General features: G+C 35.8%; 1 protein-coding gene across 1 annotated transcript in view; it reads left to right on the plus strand.

The window, feature by feature from the left end:
- Positions 1 to 22,314, plus strand: part of ODAD2 (outer dynein arm docking complex subunit 2) — a 66,827-nt gene that overhangs the window by 37,214 nt on the left and 7,299 nt on the right. Inside the window, exons 12-13 of the mRNA XM_059482243.1 lie at positions 6,300 to 6,488; positions 7,075 to 7,296. Of these exons, the coding sequence (XP_059338226.1) occupies positions 6,300 to 6,488; positions 7,075 to 7,296 (411 nt within the window). The remainder of the gene's footprint in view (positions 1 to 6,299; positions 6,489 to 7,074; positions 7,297 to 22,314) is intronic.

Below are 22,314 nucleotides of genomic sequence, written 5' to 3' on the forward strand. Positions count from 1 at the left end.
ATTAGTATTTTTTGATGGAATACTGTTCCACTGGAAAATATTTGACCAGCTTTTCTTGTAGCCTGGTTTATTAACAGCTACACATGCTAGTCAACAACTTGTTGTGTGGCTTCTTTACTTTTAAATCTGATTCACTAATTGGATTTTGAAAATCTAGAAAATATTTAAACCCCATCCTCCTCTAATTTTTTTTCCTCCCTTCTTTGTTTTTCCTTTTTGTTCATGTCACTCTTTTCCTGTCTTTATGCTCTCACTTGCCACTGGGAGCTCTGTAGGTCTTAAAGCAAGAAAAGAGCATGGAGATCATTGTTTCATTTGCTGCATAATATATACCAGAAGATTTCAAGCAATCATTCTGCCAAGTGATGAAACTTTTGACTGAACTAAAACATATTTTATACTTCATGCTGTTTGTTCAGATTCTCAGTGGTCTGTAATGATGAGTGGAACAACATGATATGATTGCCTTCTTATATCCCACTCTATTTCTGGAACCATGCCAGACATGCAAAAGCAAACAATAACTGTTTTAGCAACTTCTTTGTTTGTGTTGTCACTGACTTGATAGTTTAACTACACCATCCTCAAAACATTGTAATATTGCTGTCTACACTTCTACGATATGAAATTACATATCAGTGATGACTATCTCATAAATATATTAATGATTATCCAAAACCAATTGACATAATGGGTTTTTTTTGCAGTTATTCAGTGTTATTTGTTTCTCATACATCCATTTCTTAAATGCTCCTCAAAATAATCTAACATAATTGAGACAACTGTGGCATCAAAGGACTTTGATATTCATTGTTTCACTGCTTATGTGGGTAATTGCCAAAAAAAAGGATTTTGGCAATTACCCAGTACTGAACTTCAGGTATAATCTGCCAGACTGAAAAGTAAGAAAAACAACATACAGGACTACTAGAGTTGTATTAGTGACTAGGTAGACATTTTCCCCCTGACATTTTTAGAGACTCTTTATTGCATGCCTTCTTGGGCTCTATGCTTGGATAATTGACTTCACTTTGGTTCTTGAAAGTGTCAAGAGCAATACAGTTGCCCAAGTGTGCGATGATCAAATCCCTGAAGAGAGAGAAGAAATTCTGAAGAGGAATTCTACTATTACAGCCTATAGAGTAGCATTGGAACCATGTCAAAGCCGCTCTGGTGTTGTTTTCCCAACATATTGCATTTTCTCACAGAAAAAAAGTTGAGATGTAGGGAAGTAGTTTCGTCTTCTTCATCTGTTCTGCAACTGTGGAAGCCTCCGTAACTGTATAGACAGAAATAAAATTAGCCTTAAAATATAAAGTAATTTGATCAATATTACCATTGAGTTATTTAATAAGAACAATGAATAGAAACTTCCTTGTATAAATTTTGTTTTCCTTTTTCACTAAGCAGCTGTAATATAGAAACTTCTTTCCATTTCTTTATTTTAACCTTTAAATTGGTTTGTGCACTAGAATGAGAAGCTATTCAGTTGGGAATAGCAAAAGGAAAGGAAAAGCTTCCTTCATAAACGAAAATGTAGTTTAAAGGTGACTCTTGATAACTAAAGTTTGTTTGCCCAGCCATACCTTTACTTATTTGGGTAAAAGTGATTCAATTTGTCCAATTAGCTTTGACTCCTTAAACTTTTCAAAGTGTCCTGAGAGTGAAATATCTTTAGCAGAGAAATTTTGTATTTCAGGTGTAATATATTTTAAAGATAAACACAATGTATTTTTGTAATAACGTGTTTAGCTTTAAATATTTCAAATAGAGAAAACAGTTTTCACTTTGGAAGAAATAAGAAGGGAATTATGTTATGAAAGAGGCCTGTAGTTCTTTTACAATTCCTGTATGTCTCAACTTAAGGCTGATGAACTTCATTCACTCACTGAAAATAAATACAAAAAACATAGAATATGACAATGAGAAAATGCAAAAATCCCAAATGTTCTCTTTGTATAAGTACCACAAAAATCAAGTCCTGCAAATACCATAATAGTTTCTGCTCTTGATTAGAAAACCTGCAAAATACTGTGATCTGTGTCACAGTATTTTTGCTCTTGGCTGAAGCCAGTACAGAAGTAAGTGAAAAGGGAAAGTTAACTGAATCTTGTTAATAGTCACGCTGGCCAGCAAGGTACAAGTATGTAGTAAGAGTAGGGGGATGAGGCTTTTAGTAACACAGCAGGTAACTTTTCTTGCCTCAGCATCTATGCCAGATAGGTGTGTTTTTACTGCTTGAGATTGCAAATCCCTCCCCTTGAATCCAATTTTAAAATAATATTTCTCATACTTTCTGAGGATAAAAACTTCGCTCTCCACTACTTAGAAGATGTGGTCACATGAAGTCATGAAAGATTCTGTTATCTCTTCCTTTCTTTTTTAGCCACCTGAAACATAATTTAACAATCCATGTTTTTTCATGTGTCACCTCAGGTTAAATGTTGCATTAAAAAGTATATTAATGATGAAGATATAAAATGAAGATATCTCCGGCTAATATAACACCTTCTTCCCCCTTTCATTTTCTTTTTAACATTTTTATGACTTCTTTAGATGTCTTTGTGTTTGACCTCTTACTTTGGTCAACTCAGGAAATATTGTTAAAACAGATACATTCAGCTTATCGTTACCATGTGCAGGCAGATATATGCAATAAAATTATCTGGTTTATTGATTGTCAGTGATTTTATCAATGTTTTTGTCTATGAAGACAGCTTCTTAGGCTTTATTCTTAACATTTTTTTCCCACTTAATTCTACCTGAATAGCCTTGTTAGGACAACCAATAAATAAGATTTTGTTACGATTGGTAAGGAAGCGGGACACATGGATAAAGCATAGTACAGATAAACATGAAAGCTAAACACATACCTATAGCTGGAAATTACAAACGCTTTGGGTTGTTGAACAAAGTAAGTTGTTTGTTAATTAATTTAGAAGGTGAAATTTAAAGATTGCATTTTTTTGCAATTAAAACAGAAAGTAAAGAAGTATTTCCAAAGACATATTCTTTTTTCTCTTATATATTCTTTTTTCTCTTACATTAATAAAAGCAGTGTAGATGAAAATGCCTGAGAGCATTTGAAAACTAAAATCACAGAAGTTACTTTACACTATAAGCAATATCTGATCATTAATACAAAGAACATAGATTCAGAAGAATTCAGTTGTAGCCTCTGCAATTACAGGCACAACTTCATATAAATTCTTTTTGAAATTTTGAGGTATGGCAATTGAATAAAATAAATACACATATTTCAGTTTAGAAATATTTTGTACAAAGCAAGTGTGTGGTTTTGCTTAAACAATGCAAAAAACATTGTCTTTGTTGTTTAAGTTTCTCCAAAAAAGAGAAATCTTGTACATAACATAATGGATTTTAAAGCTCTAATTTTGGTCCTTCTTTCCGTTCATTGTTCTTCAAATTTCTTGCTGTTTTGCTTTTCTCTTTGTCTTGCACAGACCACCAGACTACACCCACAATCACATTTGGGAAACTTCCCTGACATGTGGTTTCTGCAGTTTCCCTCTGCTTTTCATCACTGGTAGAAAGCTCTGTCCTTGTGTTTACTTGGTTTCACAGATGATTATTGAAACTCTTTTCTTTTTCTTACTGCTGAATTTTTTATATGTTATTCCATGACTTTAGTGGGATGTGCTCCAGTACAAAATGTGGAAAGTATAAGCTTGTCAGAGGAGAAATTCGACAAATAGGGCTATAATCACCTGGAAATAAAATATGTACAGGTAGAAAAATATAAAATGTTGGTATTGATTCATTAAGATGAGATAAAGACTATTTATCTCCTCATGCAATATCTTTCAACAGCAGGAATATGGTGGTATCTGAACCATGCAGAAAAACACAATTGTGTTCAGGGCCCTTTCAAATCTTAGACCTTGTACTGTAGCACTTACCTGTTGAACAGAAGCCTTTCTCATTTGTTGAGGCAATATTTATACACAAGGTAATGCTGTAGTGACCTTCAAAGTTTGGAAGTAAATATTAAATCTTTCATTTCCTTTTCTCCTCCCATGTCTGGTAATTGAACTTCTAGCCCTTGAATACATGTAGGTAAGAAATTTGTGTGTAGAAAGCTTTCTCAGTAACCCATTACATATCGCCTTGGATTGGATTTTAAAATTTCATCACAAACATGAAAACTGATATGGACAAACTGTTTTAATTCAGGTGATTGTCTGTAGATGCATTACATTGTGATATGCATACACTAGCAATTATAGAGGAACATCGATGCTGGTGTATCCATGGGAAACCCTCTGTACGCCCACCTGCCTCTACATGCGGCTCACATGGTAATAAAATGGCAGAGCATTGCCCCTCCTTCTCTTTCTCAGCCGCTGTTCTGCGCCACAAACCTATATTGTCCTTCTTCTGAATTTACATTCTATTTTAAATTCTGTAAGGACCTCTGCTATGTGTTTGTTTTGGGGGTTTTTAGGACTTTTGCATGAAGTGTACTTTTGGATGCTGCCCTTTTTCCACTTGCTGTGGTGTCTGTTTTCTACCCTTACACAGTTTGGCTTTAAGCTCTCCCTTCCAGTTTCAAGATTTGTTCTGCCTCTGGCAAAAAATGTTTCGTTCCCAATGGGCCTGCCCACTGCTTTTGCTTTCTGTGAGAAGGAAACATCACAGCTAAGAGTTCTGTTTGACATTTAGTCCCAGAACTAAAAAAAGATGAAACTGCAGTATCTTATGAAATTTTCATTTACCAAGTCCATGATTTGATGGATTTGCTCACCAAAGCTGACACAATACAGCTTGTATTGTTGGACCCTACAGTTGGACCCTACTCTGTTCATAAATCAGCCCCCCAAAAGAAATAAATATAATCAAAACCATGCTTGGTCTTCAGGGTCACTCCCTAGCCCTAGGAAAGTTCAAATAATCCATGTTTGCACTTACATGAAGTCCAGAGGCTTCCAGGAGAGTGTCTAGTAGTTTTTATTCAAAATTCTCCTAGTGGCCTGTTGAAAGAAGCAAATCAAAGCAATTCCACTTACAGACTTTTCTTTCTATCCCTGCACATTTATCACCACGGAGGAGCACAAGCTGAAATTTATCCTATGAAGTTACTGCCAGCCATTTGACCACTTGTCTCTTGTTCCAATGTAGTAACAGTTTGACACCAGACTGTGCAATGCCACCTGCAGATGTGCCGCCATAACATCACTTCAAGAAGGCTGTGCTCAGGAAATTTCTAAATCAGAGAGAATACTTTCATACTGAATAACCCTTAATGGATTTTCTTTATTTCTTTGAATTTGCCTAACATGTAAATTTTTTGAGAGCCACTGCAATCCTGTTTCAAGGACTTACAGCTTCTCAACTGTACATTGTTTAAAAGCAACTTTGATTCTGAACATGCCACGTACTGATTTTGTCTGATGATTCCAGTTCTTCTAGAAGAGAGATCCTGGTGTGCTCTTTCCACTCTACTCAAGGTTCTGTATATCTATATCACACTGCTCCTTCTTTTGCTTTTCTTACCTTGAATGTTCTGATTGGTTAGTCATTCCTTCTGCAGAACAGGTCCCTACCAGTGATTATTCTTGTTGTCTTTCTCTAAACCTTTTTTAACGTTATGATAACTTTTTGAAAAATGGATGAGATCTGCCCACTGTATTCAAGATCCAGGCACACTGTTTCTATTTCATTTTTATGGGTAAACATAGACATTTTTCCGGGGTAGTTTTTGTGTCCTTTATTCACATTTTACATTGATTTTTTGTACTCTGAGGTACACCATGGTTTTCCCACAGTTGCTGTCATGACTTGTGTAACTTTCCCTCTTAAATATTCCTGAATACTATTGGCATTGATACAAGAAAATAATATTGTCATTCCTTTGTCTTAGCTGTCAGATTAAATGTAGGAAACAGGAGACACTTTGAGAGCCTAAAGTGTCTGTTGCTGTGTTAGATGCCCTGAGGTGTGCAAGGCACCCATCTGGCCACTTTGATACTACTGATAAGTGAGACTTGCACCCTTCTAAAGTGACAGCTGGAGATTTTTATACCCTGAGGTATGAAAAATGATAAATACCTTTATTTAGGCGTTGAATTTCTGCCTGTATGGTGGCATATAAAATAGTCTAACTCTCATATGTCAATCAAAAGAGCTCCAAGTTCCAAATAGCCATATTTCTTGGTGAAGGCAACGCAGCAATAGCTGCAGTTTTGAATAAATATGTCATGCTAATCTCTTTTTTAAACATTTGCATACAAATAGTGATTGAATATTTTAAAACTGTGTTTCTTTTGATTCACATTTAGAATTCTGGGGAGATGGTTCGATCATTTGTTGCCGGCTTGGAACTGCTAGTCAATTTGCTAAAATCAAAGGATAAAGAAGTTTTAACAAGTATATGTGCAGCCATTGCAAATATAGCTAAAGATGAAGAAAACTTAGCTGTTATGACAGATCATGGAGTTGTCCCTCTGTTGTCCAAGCTAGCAAACACAGTAAGTAACATTTAAAGATATCATCAAAAGTGTTGGAATTTCTTACTTCAGACTGCATTGTGCCCAACTGAAGGGTTATGACAAGAGCAGTAGATTTTGCAGCAGTTACAAGGAAGAGCTGTAGCATCATTCCTCTGTGGGACATATATTGGACATCAAAAGAGTCTGTGTCTGCTACTAAAATTGGTTTTGAAGATGAGCTTCATTTTAATAGTTACTGTGGCAGAATATTGCTTTTAAATGGTGCAGCTGCTATATGAGAACAGCACAAAGGGTTGAGAAAACAATTAATGCGAACATGCAGAAAAATCTCACTGATGAGGTTATATTTTACATTTTATTGCTATCTTATCTAATTTCTAGTCAGTCTAAAAGTACATTTGAAATAATATAAAAATTCATAGCACTTGCTATAAAAAGAATATTAAGGGACTTTAACAGCTCTATGCCTTACAGCTCTCTCCAGTTTTAATTGTACTGCAATTAAATTGGGATGCCTTAAAGATGTGTGGGAATACAATTTTGCTTTCCAATGAATTTTTTGTTGTGTGTTGACTTTAATTCATTATGTTTTTACCTTCTTCAGAACAATAACAAGTTAAGACGTCACTTAGCAGAGGCCATTGCCCACTGTTGCATGTGGGGCAGCAACAGAGTTGCCTTTGGAGAGGCCAAGGCTGTGGCTCCTTTAGCACGTTACTTGAAGTCAAAGGATCCATTAGTTCATAGAGCTACAGCTCAAGCTTTATATCAGCTTTCAGAGGATCCCAACAACTGTGTCACCATGCATGAAAATGGAGTGGTGAAGGTGAGGTGGAAGCTTTTTCTTATTTGGGGCTCAAACTATTGAGGAGGTTTGGCATGGTGAAAAAACGATATCTTTAATTTGAAATAATTCTTGAATACTGCTGTGTACCTCAAATTTTCTAAACTTTTTCCTAGAAATGTTTGGCTAATTAATGAATTAGGAAGCAGGATTTTAGTGTCAAAAATACTACAGCTAGGTGGGTTTTGAGAATGGAAGTATGATGTGGACATTTACCTTTAGAGTACTCAGCTCTGACCTAGGCTGGTGGTGGCATGACATCTGCATTTTGTCTTTCTCAAGTGACATTTGCTAAAGAAGTTGAGTTATCTCAATGGATGGTTGCCTAGCATGGCAGCATGACACTTAGACATTGAGTGTAACTGGATTTAGGGGCAAATTAAGATACCATAATACAAAGGCTTAGTTTACCTGGAGCTGTTTTGGTGAATTCTGAATTTACTTATAAAATTATTATTTTAGGACTTAAGCATAATCACATTCTGCAAAGATCTTAGAACAAAATTTTCTTTCAAAAAGATTTTTTTAGCAAAGTTTTGTCTCACTAGTTGAAGTCAGAGGAGTTACTCCTTTGGCACAGGAGAGATGGGGATTATGGCTTTAGAGGTGGAGACATTAGGAGTTCTCAATTTTCATAAATTCCCTGAAAGATTCACTGTATGCAGACCTTTCATTTTACTTGATGTTCAGGTAAATGTATTTGCAGTAAGAGTTGACTTACAATGTAGTGTTATTATTAATGTTGATTTATGCCTGCATTTATGATCATGTACTTCATTGTGAGCAGTTTCAGTTCTGGCACAGTTAATGGTGCTGAATTATCATGTGTTTATCTGTGCACTGTTGGCCTTAAAGGATCCACTGGTCAAAAATACTTAAATATTCAGTTTAAGGTCCAATACTTGAACTTACTCAAATCTAAGCTACCCTTTCAGCACTGGAGAGTAACACCTTGCTATCACAGTCACATATATTGGCTATACAGCACAGAGGAATATATGCTGTACTACAGCATTAGCATTTGTTGGTTTTAAATCTTGCTTCTCTCTCTGTTTAACTGGCACAATCCATTTTCTGTGCTCCTGTCATCTGTTTTCTTTCAATTTATTATGGAGATTTCAGGTTTCATAAGTTGCAGCACACTGATTCTGATAATGCACTTTTAGAGTAATTCCACCTCACTCTAGGTTCACTTTGTTTTTCAGTCCTAGTTAAAGTGTTAATAAACACTTTAAATAAAAAGCATTAATTTGTACTTCCAGATAAATAGGGATGTACAGAAAAATATAACAAATGTTTAATGTTTTTTATTATTCACAATATTCTGGATTTTCCAGATGTGCTCGCCAAAGTGCTTTTGTTCTGTGTTGCCAGAGCTGAACAGATCATGGAGCAAATCAACACATGCACCATGGCAGCTCAGGGCACAGATGACCAATCCACCAGCACTTAAGAGCTTGACTCCCTTGCAGGCACTATTGGAATTGCCATCAAGAACCAATAACTGGAGTTTCAGAAAGGCTGGATAGGCATTCCCAGGTGGCAGGGAGAGTGGGTAGAGATTTAATTGCAGAAATGCACAAGTCAGAGGGCTGAGTCTTTCCTGGCCTGCTCAGTTGGTCTGCACAACATGGGCAAGACAGTAGTTGCAGCACTCTGTTGGAACCCTGGATGCTGAGAATTTTAAACTTTCTGTGCTGAAAGGTGCAGACTCACTACAGAGCACTGCATTTGACCTGAGGCTGTGGAGAAGGCTTCCAAATTTGATTGACAGCACTGGGATTACGGGCGTGTAGTTGGTTAGAAGTGTGTAATATCACAGGGTGGAAAACTTAGAGTTTGGGGCTTTAGAATATAGTAATAAATATGAAGCAAGATGGAGGTGGAGACGGGATCTTCTTCTTTACTTTCTTCTTCCTTCTTCATGGGTTTGGGTGGTATTTTGTAATTGGGCAGAAAAGTCTACATTGCAGGCTTCGAGCGATCAGTTATTGGGTTAAAATGGAAAATAATCTAGATGTCATTTCAAAGTTGGATAGTTTAGCCTTAAAAGACCTTGTAACAAGAGATAGCCATTTTGTGCCTTGCTAATGAAAGACTGCAGAACTCATGGCTATGAGGCTGTAGCATTGATAAGAAACAATAAACACCTAAGTCTGAACATGGACTATCATCTGGAGTGCCTTCCCTCCTGACCCCAACAGAGGCAGAAAAAACAAGCAGAGAACCCACAGCACTCTGTCTGTGCCCTTGGATATCTTTGCTCAGTGCTTCACAGTAATGACAGAATGCCTGGGTGTTTCCATTCTTCTAGCCTCTCCAGTGAGTAGTTGACTGAAAGCATACTTTGTATTTATATACAGGTTGTTATGTACGGGTTATCCCAGGACCAATCATATTTTTTCTAGGAAACTTATTTGGATTTGATTTTTTTTCATCTTTTACCAGATATCTGGTGTTTCAGTGATCATGCACAGTTGGATTAATGTCTCAGCCTCTGTAGTTGTGACTGGATTGCCTAATTCCAGGTGTTCTTCAGCACATGTTCATGTGCTGTGTTCACATACAAAGAATGTGTGATGCTTCAGGGAAACATTTAGCCTGTGTGAATGACACAGTTGCTGAGTGCTGTAACAGTTGGTCAGAGACTTTCTCAAAGCATTAGACTTTCTGACCATTCCCTATTCAATATTTATATACATGTTTTTGTCCAGGAAACCAGTAATAAAATTATAAACAGAAAATAATTCCAATCAGAGTGTTGTACTTGACATTTTGCTACTGCTTCAAACATTATTTGCGAATCACAAAGCACCAGTGAGAGAAAACCAGTGTTGGATATTTTCACCTATTTGTAACTGCGTACAAAAAACATTCAATTTTTTGAAGTGAGTCTAAATGATAAAACTCTTGGAAAGTCACTGGTCTATGTCAGCTGCCATGTGAAATTCTGAGGAGACAAACAGGGATTTTGGAGGAAGTTTAGAAAGGCAGTTTATGAAGTTACTCTTTTATGTTCAGTTTCACAATCAATGTTCTTATGACCAGGAATGGAACAATGGTTATGACCTATGACAGATGAACAAATGCTTTCTTTCTACCAAACATCAGAACATATTTCCTCTTTCTCAAGTAAAAATTCATGGCTGTGCTGGAAAATAGATTTGCATTTTCAAAGATGCAGTAACATCAGTGCAGTAACAATGCAGTAACATGCATTTGCATTTTTGAAGATGACATGTGGAGCACTAGACAGCAAGAGAAATTGATAGACATCAGAGTAAGGAACAGGTATCAATTTGAATTCAAGATTGGAGACAGCCATCCAGAAACCAAGGAAGAAGAGAAATCCAGTGAGGGTTTGGCAGTTTACAGCTGAGATAAGCAGGAATATCAGGCAACATTCTTTATACTTGAAGTCTGTGACCATTATAGAGAAAAAGAAGAGAAGAGAAATAGGAAAATTCACAGGCAACTGAAAGCAGCACCAAGCCATCACCACTGTTTCCATTCATGGAAACAGCAGAATATTTCTCTCAAAGCTGTTGCAGAGAAACAATGATGTCCACCTATATTTGCCTGCGTCTGAAACTTTAGAACAATCAAGCTCATTCATGAAAAAGAGGTCTAACTGTGAGCTAAAGAGTACAGGTTTGTTACAAGGGAGGCCCTTGTAAGACAAATTATAAAAAGACTGGGGAGAAATAGGAGACTGAGGAAGTGCAGTTACTTTAGTAGTGAAAAGATGAGTGTAAATATGTTTTAAAGGAAGAAGTAAAGTCATCAGAAGATGCCAAAAAATATTTAAATCATTTTCCTACAGACTATGTCAAGATAATACAATGCTACTCTGTGCTACAGTCACTCTTTTTCTTGCTGATGTTGGCAAGCTGTAGATTTAGATTGTTTCTGAGGTGAGTTAGGGAGGATGGGGGTGTAATAGGACAGGCACCCATGCAACTGCTCATACTATACCTTCTAAAAGACTTCAGGTATTAAAAAAATTCTAACTATATACACATGAAAAACATGTTGCTGATTATTCCTGGTCATTCTTCTTTCTCAAATGAAGCAAGGTGAAAGATAATCTCTCATGGAAGTTAATTTCTGCTATTTCAGAAGTTAATTTCTGACTTTTTAAGTGATATAAAGGATTTGGTTTTGTGGATGATGGTGCTGGTGGTGGTGGTGGTGGTGATGATGGTGATGATGATTTCTGTGTAAAAAAGGCCTAGGAAGTTTGATTGGCTTCATCATCTACAGAGTTGAGGTCAGTCTTTTATTATCATGCTAATGAGACTCTGAGAAGTCTCTGAGGAGATTATTAAAGCAATGAAAAAAGTAAGAACAAGAGAAATAAGCAGCCAAAGTCAGGCTGTGGAAGAACAAAATTAATCAAATTAGTAATTCATCTTAACTTTATATGTTTACACAGTACACATGCCAAACTGAAATAGTCATCCCAAATCTTATAATAGTCAAGGAAAAAGAATAGTTTTTTTACTGTTTCATCTCTTTTAATTTGGACATTTATGCAAAGATAAGACACCTTGGTTTCTACAGGCAATATTTTCTGGTTTCCTTTGGCAGTAATGACAGTGCAGAGTCAAAGGTTAGAGCTGCACATCTATGCTGTAGGTATCTATGTTTAATGGGGTGAATCCCATCCAAGGCAGTGGAGAACTTTTAAAAATGAGCATACAGTTCATTTCATTATTAGATAGGAATGACAGAATTCTGAATAATAGTGCAATAAGAAAGAGCTATTAAAATATTAATTTTTCTTTTCCTAGAAGAATACAGATGAGTTGAATTTATATGCTATGATGGTGATGAAACTCAATCTGCCCAGCCATAACTGAAGCACGCATTGAGTATGATCTAATAATGCCAGATGTTTTAAATTAGTGGATCTAACTAACTTGAATCCAAGGATTTTGAAAGAGATCTTTGGCGTATTAAGGATGGATTTCTTTCATCTAATTTTGGCCACTTTTAGGTATGGAGTTTAAAGTAGTCTAAACTAAGACACCTTCTGTAGGCAATGGAAAGAGACACCTGCAGACTTGTCCTAGCTGAAAATAGAGGCCCAAGATATCTGCAAGAAGTAGACTCATGAAAGTGCCTAATTTTCTCTGCTGAATGTAGAAAGAACCTAGGTGACTAGCTCAGACTAAACAGCTAGCTTTCAGACAGCTGAATTTAAATTAATATCCTCCTGGATGTTGATTTTCAGCAAGCTTGTGGTGCAGGGGAAGTTGCAGGGCTGGAAGAGAGGTAATATGCCAGTATTTTAAAAGGTCAAATAAGATTATAGTCTGGTAAACTGGACACTATTCTCATGTGACATACTTGTAGGTCCATACATTATAATACTGGAAGGAACATTTTAATGACCAAGTCTGACTAGCCTTGCTCATGCAAACTAGAGACATTGCTTCATTTTTTTCTGTTTGGAATAGAGTATATCTTTTAGAAAAACACTGACTCTTTACTTAAAAAATTCCAGCAATGGAAAATCCACCAGAGACATCATAACTTGTTCCAGTAGTTAAATACCTTCCCCATAAAAACATTTGCACCTTATTTGTAGCCTAAGGTTTGTCTAGCTTTATCTTATGCAATTACACGCATGATACTTTTGCTTAGTAAACTGACAAGCCCTACAAAACTTCTGTTCTCACATACATTCTTATTGAAAAAAATTAAATTCTTGTCTCATTGTCATATTTTTAATTAGCTAGGCAAGTGTAATCGCTGAGGGAATTTCTGTCTTTTTCATTCTTTAACTATGTTTGTGTGTCAGTTCTGAATTTTTTATTTTTGAACTTCCTTTTTGGACTGAATTGCAACATGCTTCAGGACAAAATTCAGTATTCCGCTAATATCGGTATGAATACTTAAATCAGGTAAAATAACTTCCCTTTTTCTATGTAAGCTCTGTTTGAACATCAGAGATTTTCATTATTCTCTTTGGCCACAGTATTGCCCTCAAATTTTGTGTTTGGCCAATTTTCTACTTTGATTTTCGTGTCTTTCTGGAAATGGATCCGCAGATTAAACCTTTGCATGCTTATAAGGCTGGCCTTCATGCACAGGAGTAAGAAATCACCAGTGAATTTAGACATTGTGATATAAGGTGGGTTTTTTTCAGATTATTAAATCAGATTTAATTTTTGTCAAAATACTTTATAAATGTGAAAATACTTAGGTCTCGTTTTTGAAAGAATAATTCACAATTCAAAAGCAGTCACAAAATGTGTTCAAGATTTTTATTGTTTTAGAAAGGAAGATATTCAGAGACAAACACAGTGACCCTTCTTGTAATGCCTTTAAAACAAAATATTGTCTTTCCACAGTAGAGGACTGCAGCTTTGGCAGAGGTAAGATTCATTAGGAAACTGAAGGAGTTTACTGGCTGAGAAAGTGGTAAATACTTTTGAATTATAGAGACATAAGTTTATTAAGGTCTGTGAAAAGAATACCAGTGGCTTTGACTGTAAAGGGTGAAGCTAAAAAATGCCTGTTCTGCCTGCCTATGAAATTCTACCTTTACAGATGCCCAAGCAGATGGTACATAAATATTTTAAAACGTTTAAGAAGATCTTCTCACTGAGGTGATTTCCAGTATCTTATACAAGGATCCCTTGATGTTTTGACTTTAAATTTCTGCTTGAATTGTGAAATAATTAGATAACAAATAGTAAAGTTATCAATTTTTTTTATTTATGCATTTTTTTCTGTGTACTGTGATGATGCTTAAAGGCACTGATTACAGATAAGGGGTTCACTTTGCTAGGGAGTGATGTGTACCTGCTTGAGAAGAAGATGACTCCAGAAAACTTTCAATTTAAATGTAACACACAATAAGGTGGAGGTGGACAAACAGATAGGACTGCTATAAAAACTATGTAAAATATTTATATGTTCATATTTGATAGTTTAAGCAAACCAGGATACATTTTTTAACTGCTATTCATAACTGCAACTCAGTCATCTTAAGTAAAATATAAATAACAAATACTGACTGTAAACTTTTTGTAAAAATCTAGAACCACTGGAGAGTAGCCAGTCACCCAGACTTTAAGGCACTCACACCATATGGGAACCATAACTGGTGCTGTTGTCAGGCTTTTGAATTTGTGTGTCTGTGCTGAAGGCTACATGAAGTCCAAGCAAATTAGTCTCTGTTTAGCTTTGCATTGTTCTGAGCAGCTTTTATTTTCCAAATTAATGGAAAGATATATTTCTGTGCTGCACTATGAAAAAGTTCATTTTCTCCTGTTCTTGTTCCACTGTATATACAGAACTAATTATTTTTAGGCTAGAGGAACCATTAACCTAATGATTAAGGTACATACCTGAAATGCAGATGATCAGAGGTTTCGTTCATGTTTTGATATTTTTTATTGTTGAAAGTTTCTATCCACCCTACCCATGCATAGAACTGATCTTTAGCCTTACTCTGGGGTCTGGTTTATGCTATTATTTGCCCAACATGGAAGTGCTCTGTTTTCTTATACTACAAAATACTAGTGGATGCCTCCTGGAATATCAGTTGTGGTCGCTTATAACAACATCACCAGGAATGCTGAAAAGCAAATTTCAACTGCTTGGTACAGTGAAGTGGGCAAAGAAGACGCTCATGCCCTAAGAATGGGACTTGATTTGTATAATCATACATTTTAATTTTTTTTTTAAATTGGTCTTTTCATCAGGGTACAGCCTCAAGAAATGCATTGGAGGGTAGGTGGGGAGAGCATGGATGTGTTAAGCTTGGGTTTGTTGGTAGGTTGGTTTTTGGTTTTTTTGGCAAAGAAGGCAAAACAGCCATAATGTATCTTCTGAATCCTGTGTGGAGTTAATAGGAGGTATTTATGCTTTTTGAGTTCAGTTCTTAGTGGCAGAAATGTTAGACTCTTCTCTTCCCTTGTAATATTCCAAGATATGAAACCCATTTGTTTAACCACTGTTTCTGAAAGTTATTGTGAAATGTAGATTTCATATTTGGAAGGTTTTTATAATGACTGTGTTAAAAAATACAGCTTCTGTAATTTATTGTGCAGAGCTTCCAGAAAACTGGTCATTGTTTGCTAAAGTCATAAATCCCTACAAGAAGTTTTGGCTAACTGTTTTGTGTTCAAAGACTTGCATAAGACCATCTTTGTGAAATAAATAGATGTAAATTACAAAACATGGAAGACAATTACTAGTAATTTCTACTGAAAGCATTCTAAAACCAACCTTTTATCACATACTATATTTATTTGGAGTATAGAAAACTAAATGGAAAAGCACTGGCACGTACTTCTTTAGGAGAATTTGGCAACAAGTTTGCTTGTTTTCTTGTGCAAGCCTTTGGTGAAAACATTAAATACACAATATGGAGTTTTACATTATAAAGCAAGGTTTAATATATCTTCATAAATCAATCCAAAATATTTCATGTGATAACTGTGCAATAGTACTATTGGGGTATAGTAGTATGTGTTTTCAATTTACGTATTTGTGTTGTAATTTTTCCTTTAGAAAAACCCCCTTTGTGACTGCAGTGGTTTGCTCTGCTCAGGCTCCACAGTTCAGGCTGGAGATACGGCGCGTCTGGCACATGCTCCAAGCTGATGCCTGTTGCTTTTTATAGCAGTTGTTACAGTTCTTGGACATCAAGAAAGAGGGCACTAGATTCCAAAACTTTTGCATGTCTGTTGTCTACCAAAAATATGCTAAACGCCTTTGCCAACAAATGTATTGATCACATCACACTTAAATTTTGGATATAAGAGATTCCATAAACTAAGTCACATACTAACATGTTTTATTCCATTTCAGAAGGATTAATGTAAATTGACAGTGTTACACCAGTTTCCATTGCGTTGGCAACTGCCCGGTTGCTTTAAACATTTTGCTTACAGTTTCAGCTCCAGGAAGCAGGAGCCAGTAGCTGTTCTACCTTCATAATAAGCAAAATGTCACCATTCATAAAGTAAGGGTACTTTTAGGTAAAACATTTTGCTTTTGCACCATTGACGAAGGTAATGAAGTTTGGCTTTAGTATAGATTAAGCCTCAGACTTTAGATTACTTTTTCAAAATTTCACATTACTGAAGTTTATGATATGTAGCAAGTGTTCTGTTAAAATCTGGCTGATTGTGGATGGGAAAAAACACCAGCCTAAGGGAGATCAGCTTATTTTTGCCCGAACTCTGTGCTTCAGGAGATCTCTAATTTTGTAACATTTGGATAAAAAACCTAGAGGCTGGCATAAAGCTCCTCTTGGCACATTTTAAACATCTTTTAGTCTTATAAAAAGAAGCTTGTCCCACTAAGCTGTACATTTGTTGGAGCTGTTTAACAGTAGCTGTGCCCTGCAGCTCTTTTAGTGATAAATGAGCCATTTCAAATAAGGGCAATTGCAGCCAACTGTGCAGAAGGAATCATTAAAAAAAATTTAAATAGACATTTTTGAAGCTTAAAAATGCACAAACAAAGTATGTTAAATCAAAATATATGCTGCTCCTTTTAATGGAAAAGATTGCTACTGGCTAAGTCTGCCAGCTTCAATAGGTGTGCCAAAAAGCCAAGGAATCTGGCAGAATCTGCAGATAGCAGTTCCATCTTTCATCTATATTTCTTTTCTGTATTTATCTTGCTTTAGAAAATGCAGAGAATGTCTTTTCCTTCTGACTTGGCGCTATTTCCAAACCACAGAAATACACAGAGCAGCTTCTTGCAATTGTTTAGCTCCCTGCACCAGTCTTATCCTTGTGACTCTATGAATCATTTCTTTCTAATTTGGCAATAATAAGAAAGAAAAGCATTAAAATATTTTTATGTTTATGGAATAGTATCTTAGCTGAACTGTCAGATATAAAATTAGGTTTCCTAATTAAGAGATACTGGGTTTAATGTCTAAGGACAGAATGCCAGGTAATTATTTTTGACATTCAGCTGATCAAAAATAGTTTCCTTGTATGTAAGGAGCTATTCAAAGAATCTGAACATAAAAAATACCAAGAAAAAAGTTCTTCCTGTAGAATCAATCACTCAGTTCAGTTTGGCTTCAAGCCTTACTCATTGTAATCTCTCTTATATCACTGTTGCAAAGCACACTCTCTGGTATCTTTTAAGTGATAAGGCATAACTTATTGATACCCCTTTCAAAGGAAAGATGCTAAGGAAAAGCCCATTTGCAGTGTGTGGATATGGGATGGACTCTAGTGTTAGTGTTCCTGGTCAATGTTCTGTACTTTGGCATCAAATCTGAAGACCTGACAAGGCTGCCAGGCAGCACGAGCCTGATGAGAATTCTGTCCTGACTTGAGTGAGGGCAGGGACTGGGTATGAATTGCTGATGCAGTTGTGCTCATTTTACAATCAATTGCATATGAAAGCTAAAATGTATCTTCTCCTGGACTATAAGTGAAATTTCATGTGATTTAATTTCATTGAAAATTTGATTTTAATTAATTTTGCCTTTATCTCTAAGGGTAATTATTGGCTGTATTTATCAGCTGCTAGTCAGTGCAGAATTTATTGCCATGCCATGGTTTATGATAATTCTTCATCTCTGGAAGCTTTGAAGAAAAAAATGTAATGTTAAAGTGAGAGAATATTATTAGCCAGTAACACTTTTTAATTACTGAAAGAGTCTGATACACTACAAATTGCATGTTACCTTTGGATTTAGGAGAGCTGTAAAGCTAGATAGAAGGTGCCTTTAAGGTGATTCTATTCTACTCATTGCATTTGTATTGAAGGTATAGATAAAAATAAAAAAACTTTTCCATGGCATAGGATTGAGAAAGCAGCAACTCATGAACGTGCTTCCATACTGCTGTACAGGTATGACAGTTCCAAATACCAGGATAAGATACATAATTAGGGCTCTGTGAAAATAGAGAAAAGTTTAAAATGTCAAGAAGGTCTTTAGAACACCTAAAGTCAAATCTGTGCAATCTGCACAAATGCAACATTCATTAGACTGGATTAGCACCTTTTCAGCATTCCAGAGAGACATAATTGCTGGGCTCCAGAGGCACTATAGGCTAAGGGATTGTGTATATATTGAAAAAAAATCTGCCTTTGGCACTGGATTTGCTGAATATTCATGGTATAGGAATATTTTATCAGTCTTTTGCTTCTCAAAGAGTTTTGTCTTTCCATCTGTTGATTACTGTATTGGTGTGTAATAATCCTGTTGCTGTTTGGAAAGGTAGAATTGACCATGCTTGGATTTTAAGAAAGCGTTGAGCAGCACTCTTCACCAACAACTATTAAAGAAGTTAAAATGTGATGTGATGAGAAGGCAGAGTCCTAGAGAAGATAAATAACTGTTTAAAACTCAGGAATCAAAGTTTAGAAATTAGGATGAAGTTTTGGAGCCAAAGGATCTTCATAAATGGTAATAAATGGAAGGGTAGTAAATAGTGATGTCACAAACTGCTGACAGTACAGTTCTCTTTGAGAAGTGCAGACAGAGACAATTGCAAACTGCAGTTCACAGTGCAGAATAGAGGTCAAGTGTCCTGTGCAAATACATCATAGCTCAGTGCAAAGTTTTCCCCTTTCATGGATTTACTACACTGAGCAGTTTTGCTCGCTGCACGTGCTGCAGATAGTGCCGGTAACTATTGGTTAGGATTGAAAAGATGGTTGGGTGATACAATAAAGTCCTTGCAAACAATTTGGACAGAAATTTTTTCAGTGTAAGATACAGTTGGGGACACCATGAAGCCCTGACTTTGTTTCTGACTGAGCAGGCTGTTTCTGTTAATTTTTCTGCTCTTAGTTTCATAATCAAGAATCCTCATGAAATTTGCAGTTACTTGTAGGTGTTATTTATCCTTAAATTTTTGTTGACATCCTGGAGTGTGGGGGGAGAAACTGATAGTCTGTTTAATTCTTCTGCATCAGAAATGCATATGAGGGAATTGTATTTTGAGAAACTACTCTTTCACAAAATTTACAGTATTGTGCATAAAGATACTTCTGTTCAGAGAAGGATGTTAAGTTCCTTAATTGTCTTCATGAGTCAAACCCATGATGTGCTGTTGAAATGAAAAAGTAGCCTGTTTGAGTGGGGAGCTGATGAAGTAGAGAGCACATTCCCTGTGTGGGAGCAGTACTTTCTCTTAAATCATCTTCCACATACTGCTTTTATTAGGTGGCAGCATGCCTCAGACATACTCACCCAAGAATGCCCACCACGTGGTCAGTAATATTCTTGTGCTTGCACTAGTTTTGTGAAATAATGTCTTGGGTAGCTGGTTAGCTCCAACCATTTCCTCCTACCTGAGAGACAAAGGAACCACCACACCAGCTTTAAATCATGATTCTTTTAACATTTTGCAGCAACATTCAGGTAGAGGGTTCACATGAATTTTTTTTTCTCCTGTGTTAAAGCACAGAGTTGCATGGTTTTAGAAAACTAATTTTCACATCTTCCCCCGCATGCTTTAACCAGCTTTAGCAGAGCTTTTATGCATGTGGTACAACCTCCACTTGCCCAAGCACAACTATAACTTTCTTTTTATAGACCTAAAAGAGCTCAAGCAAATGAATAAGCCAAAAACATTTCCAAAACCTGAAGCTTGGAATTGAAGTTGAGAAGTTAATAAAAAAATTGAGGAACGGGCTTTTGTTCTAATCAGAGAAAAGCTTTAAATTTAACTTTTATTAATTGATTTTTCATTTACTGCTTCACAGCTATGTCTTTAGAGAGGGAAGGAAGCAGATCAAAGTCTCTAGTATTTCTGGCATATAAAAGTCAGACAGGTATTATTACTTGCTTGTTTGCATTCAACACAGTATTTTTAAAAGTCTCTGATCTCACAGAGCTTCCAAAAGTGAGCAGCCATTCAAGCTCCTTGTGGCCAGAGTCCTTGTGTGGCTTTGGAGAGACGTTTTGCTTATTTTTGAAAAACTGTCTAACTCTGCTCTAAAGAGCTGTGTGCAAATCACAAATATTTTGGTTGAATATGGCCCGATTGGAGTGCTAATTCAAGCAACTCCCTTTTTTTCATCACCAAAAAACCAAAGCATTTATCTGTCACAATAAGTGTACATGGTAATGTTTTCCTCAACACAGACTTTTTAAAAGCACACAAATTTCCAGCACTTGTAAATTTATTTTATGACAACTGACCAAACTGTTCATAAAAAATTTGCGTTTATTATAGGAAGATGACTCCTTAGTATAAAATAATTTGGTTTTCTCTAATAGCAAAAAAAAGCAGTTTGAGAATCTTGAGAAATAAATGGTACCATACATTTAATTTTCTGATATTCAGAAAATTTAGACTTAATGATATGAATGAACATGTGGACTATACATGTACCCTTGTCCATGAACAGCTCCAGATCTTTTCTTGCTTCATCACATTCAGTTTCATATTTGTATGAATAGATCTGATCTGTGTTCATACCATCTATACATTTATTTACCCTGTGTTCTAATTCAACATTTTCTGGTACATTTGCTAGTCTAAAATCAGAGTATATGTTGAACAGTACCACTCATCTGCCAGTTTATGTAAATGTATGCACTGTTGCAACCCCCACATCTTAAAACATAGGACTATAGAACAGTCTTCTTATGTGCCACAAAAAACCCAGCTTTAAAATGTGCTGGCTAGTGATTTCAAACAAATGCTATTGTACAAATTCACAGGGAGAACCTCCTGCTTTTATCCCCAGACTTTGATATGTAAGGTTTACTAGCAAAAGCACCTCACTGGTTTTGATTATAATGATCCTATGTAGGAAGAGAGGCTGACCCTTAGAGCACTGGACCTAAAGCTATATTAACTTTAGAGATCAAAATCAGTACTTTCAATTGAATACAGAAGAGAGTTTGAAGTCAGTTCACTCATACCAGTAGATCTAACATACTTTTAAAATATTGTTACAGTCAGATTATTTTCTCAGATCCCTATTCTCAGGATAAAATGCACTTGAGAGAAACACTGCAAAATTTGTCAAAAGTCTGGAAACTGTAGTGTCCCTTTATTGCAGTTCACTGTTGTTTTCAAAGATGGAATAGTTAAGAGTCCATTTCAGGAATATCAGACAAACTAAAGGGAAATAAACCCCACATCATGTTTTCAGAGCATTTTTGAGAAATCAGGCAGAATCCTTCAGAATGTCAGGGTTAATTGACAGCTTAAACCTCATTTTTTCCTCTGTTGCTGCTGATAGTTTATTTGCAACTGCCCCTGATTAAATTTAATATAATTTTCATGTGATTACTAGAGATAGACAAAATTATAGTATTCATATCCATAGTAATGTTAAAAATATTGAAACAAAGCTGAATTAGCAAATCTTTCTCAATTTCCTATACTACCACCTCAATAATGTTTAAGAAGGATAGGAAAGGTAAAAGTCATGCTCCTGCAAAATGAAAAGGAAAGCAAAGAGTAAAAAAGCAGGTTAGTATGGAAAAGGAGTAGGAAATACAAAAAAGAAAGATTAGTCAGGCTTGCAATGGTACAAAGGAAGGATAGTCCAGAACGGGTTACTGAGCCAAAGTAAACTGTGAAAGGGACATCCATGACATAAATTAACAGTTTAGTATATCCATTCCATATAATAAGTTAGCAGGCTCATAATTTAATCTTAATAAATTTTGAAATGTCACTCTATTGAAATCACAAAAAAAGTTTTTTATTCTCTCTATGCCACCAAAAGCCTTTTATATGTTAATCTTCTTTTGAAAACTACAATGAAATAAAAATAAAATGCAGAAAGTAGTTGAAATAAAAATACGCTGTGAGACCTGGGATTCATCACTTTTGGATTATCAAATCTGCCTATTGTTTTTTATGGGATGAATTTCATATCCTGTAAGACTTTTTGTACATTGGAATGTTCATGATGATTGAATTCTTTCTTAATATTGCACCAAACGTCTTGCAGCTGAATGGAGATTCAAGCTGTCTGCCTTTAAGGTCTCCAATTAGTTCCATATAATTGTACCTTTTAAACAAAGATTCGAAATAA

The sequence above is a fragment of the Ammospiza nelsoni genome, chromosome 1, assembly GCF_027579445.1.
Source record: "Ammospiza nelsoni isolate bAmmNel1 chromosome 1, bAmmNel1.pri, whole genome shotgun sequence".
Taxonomy (NCBI): domain Eukaryota; kingdom Metazoa; phylum Chordata; class Aves; order Passeriformes; family Passerellidae; genus Ammospiza; species Ammospiza nelsoni.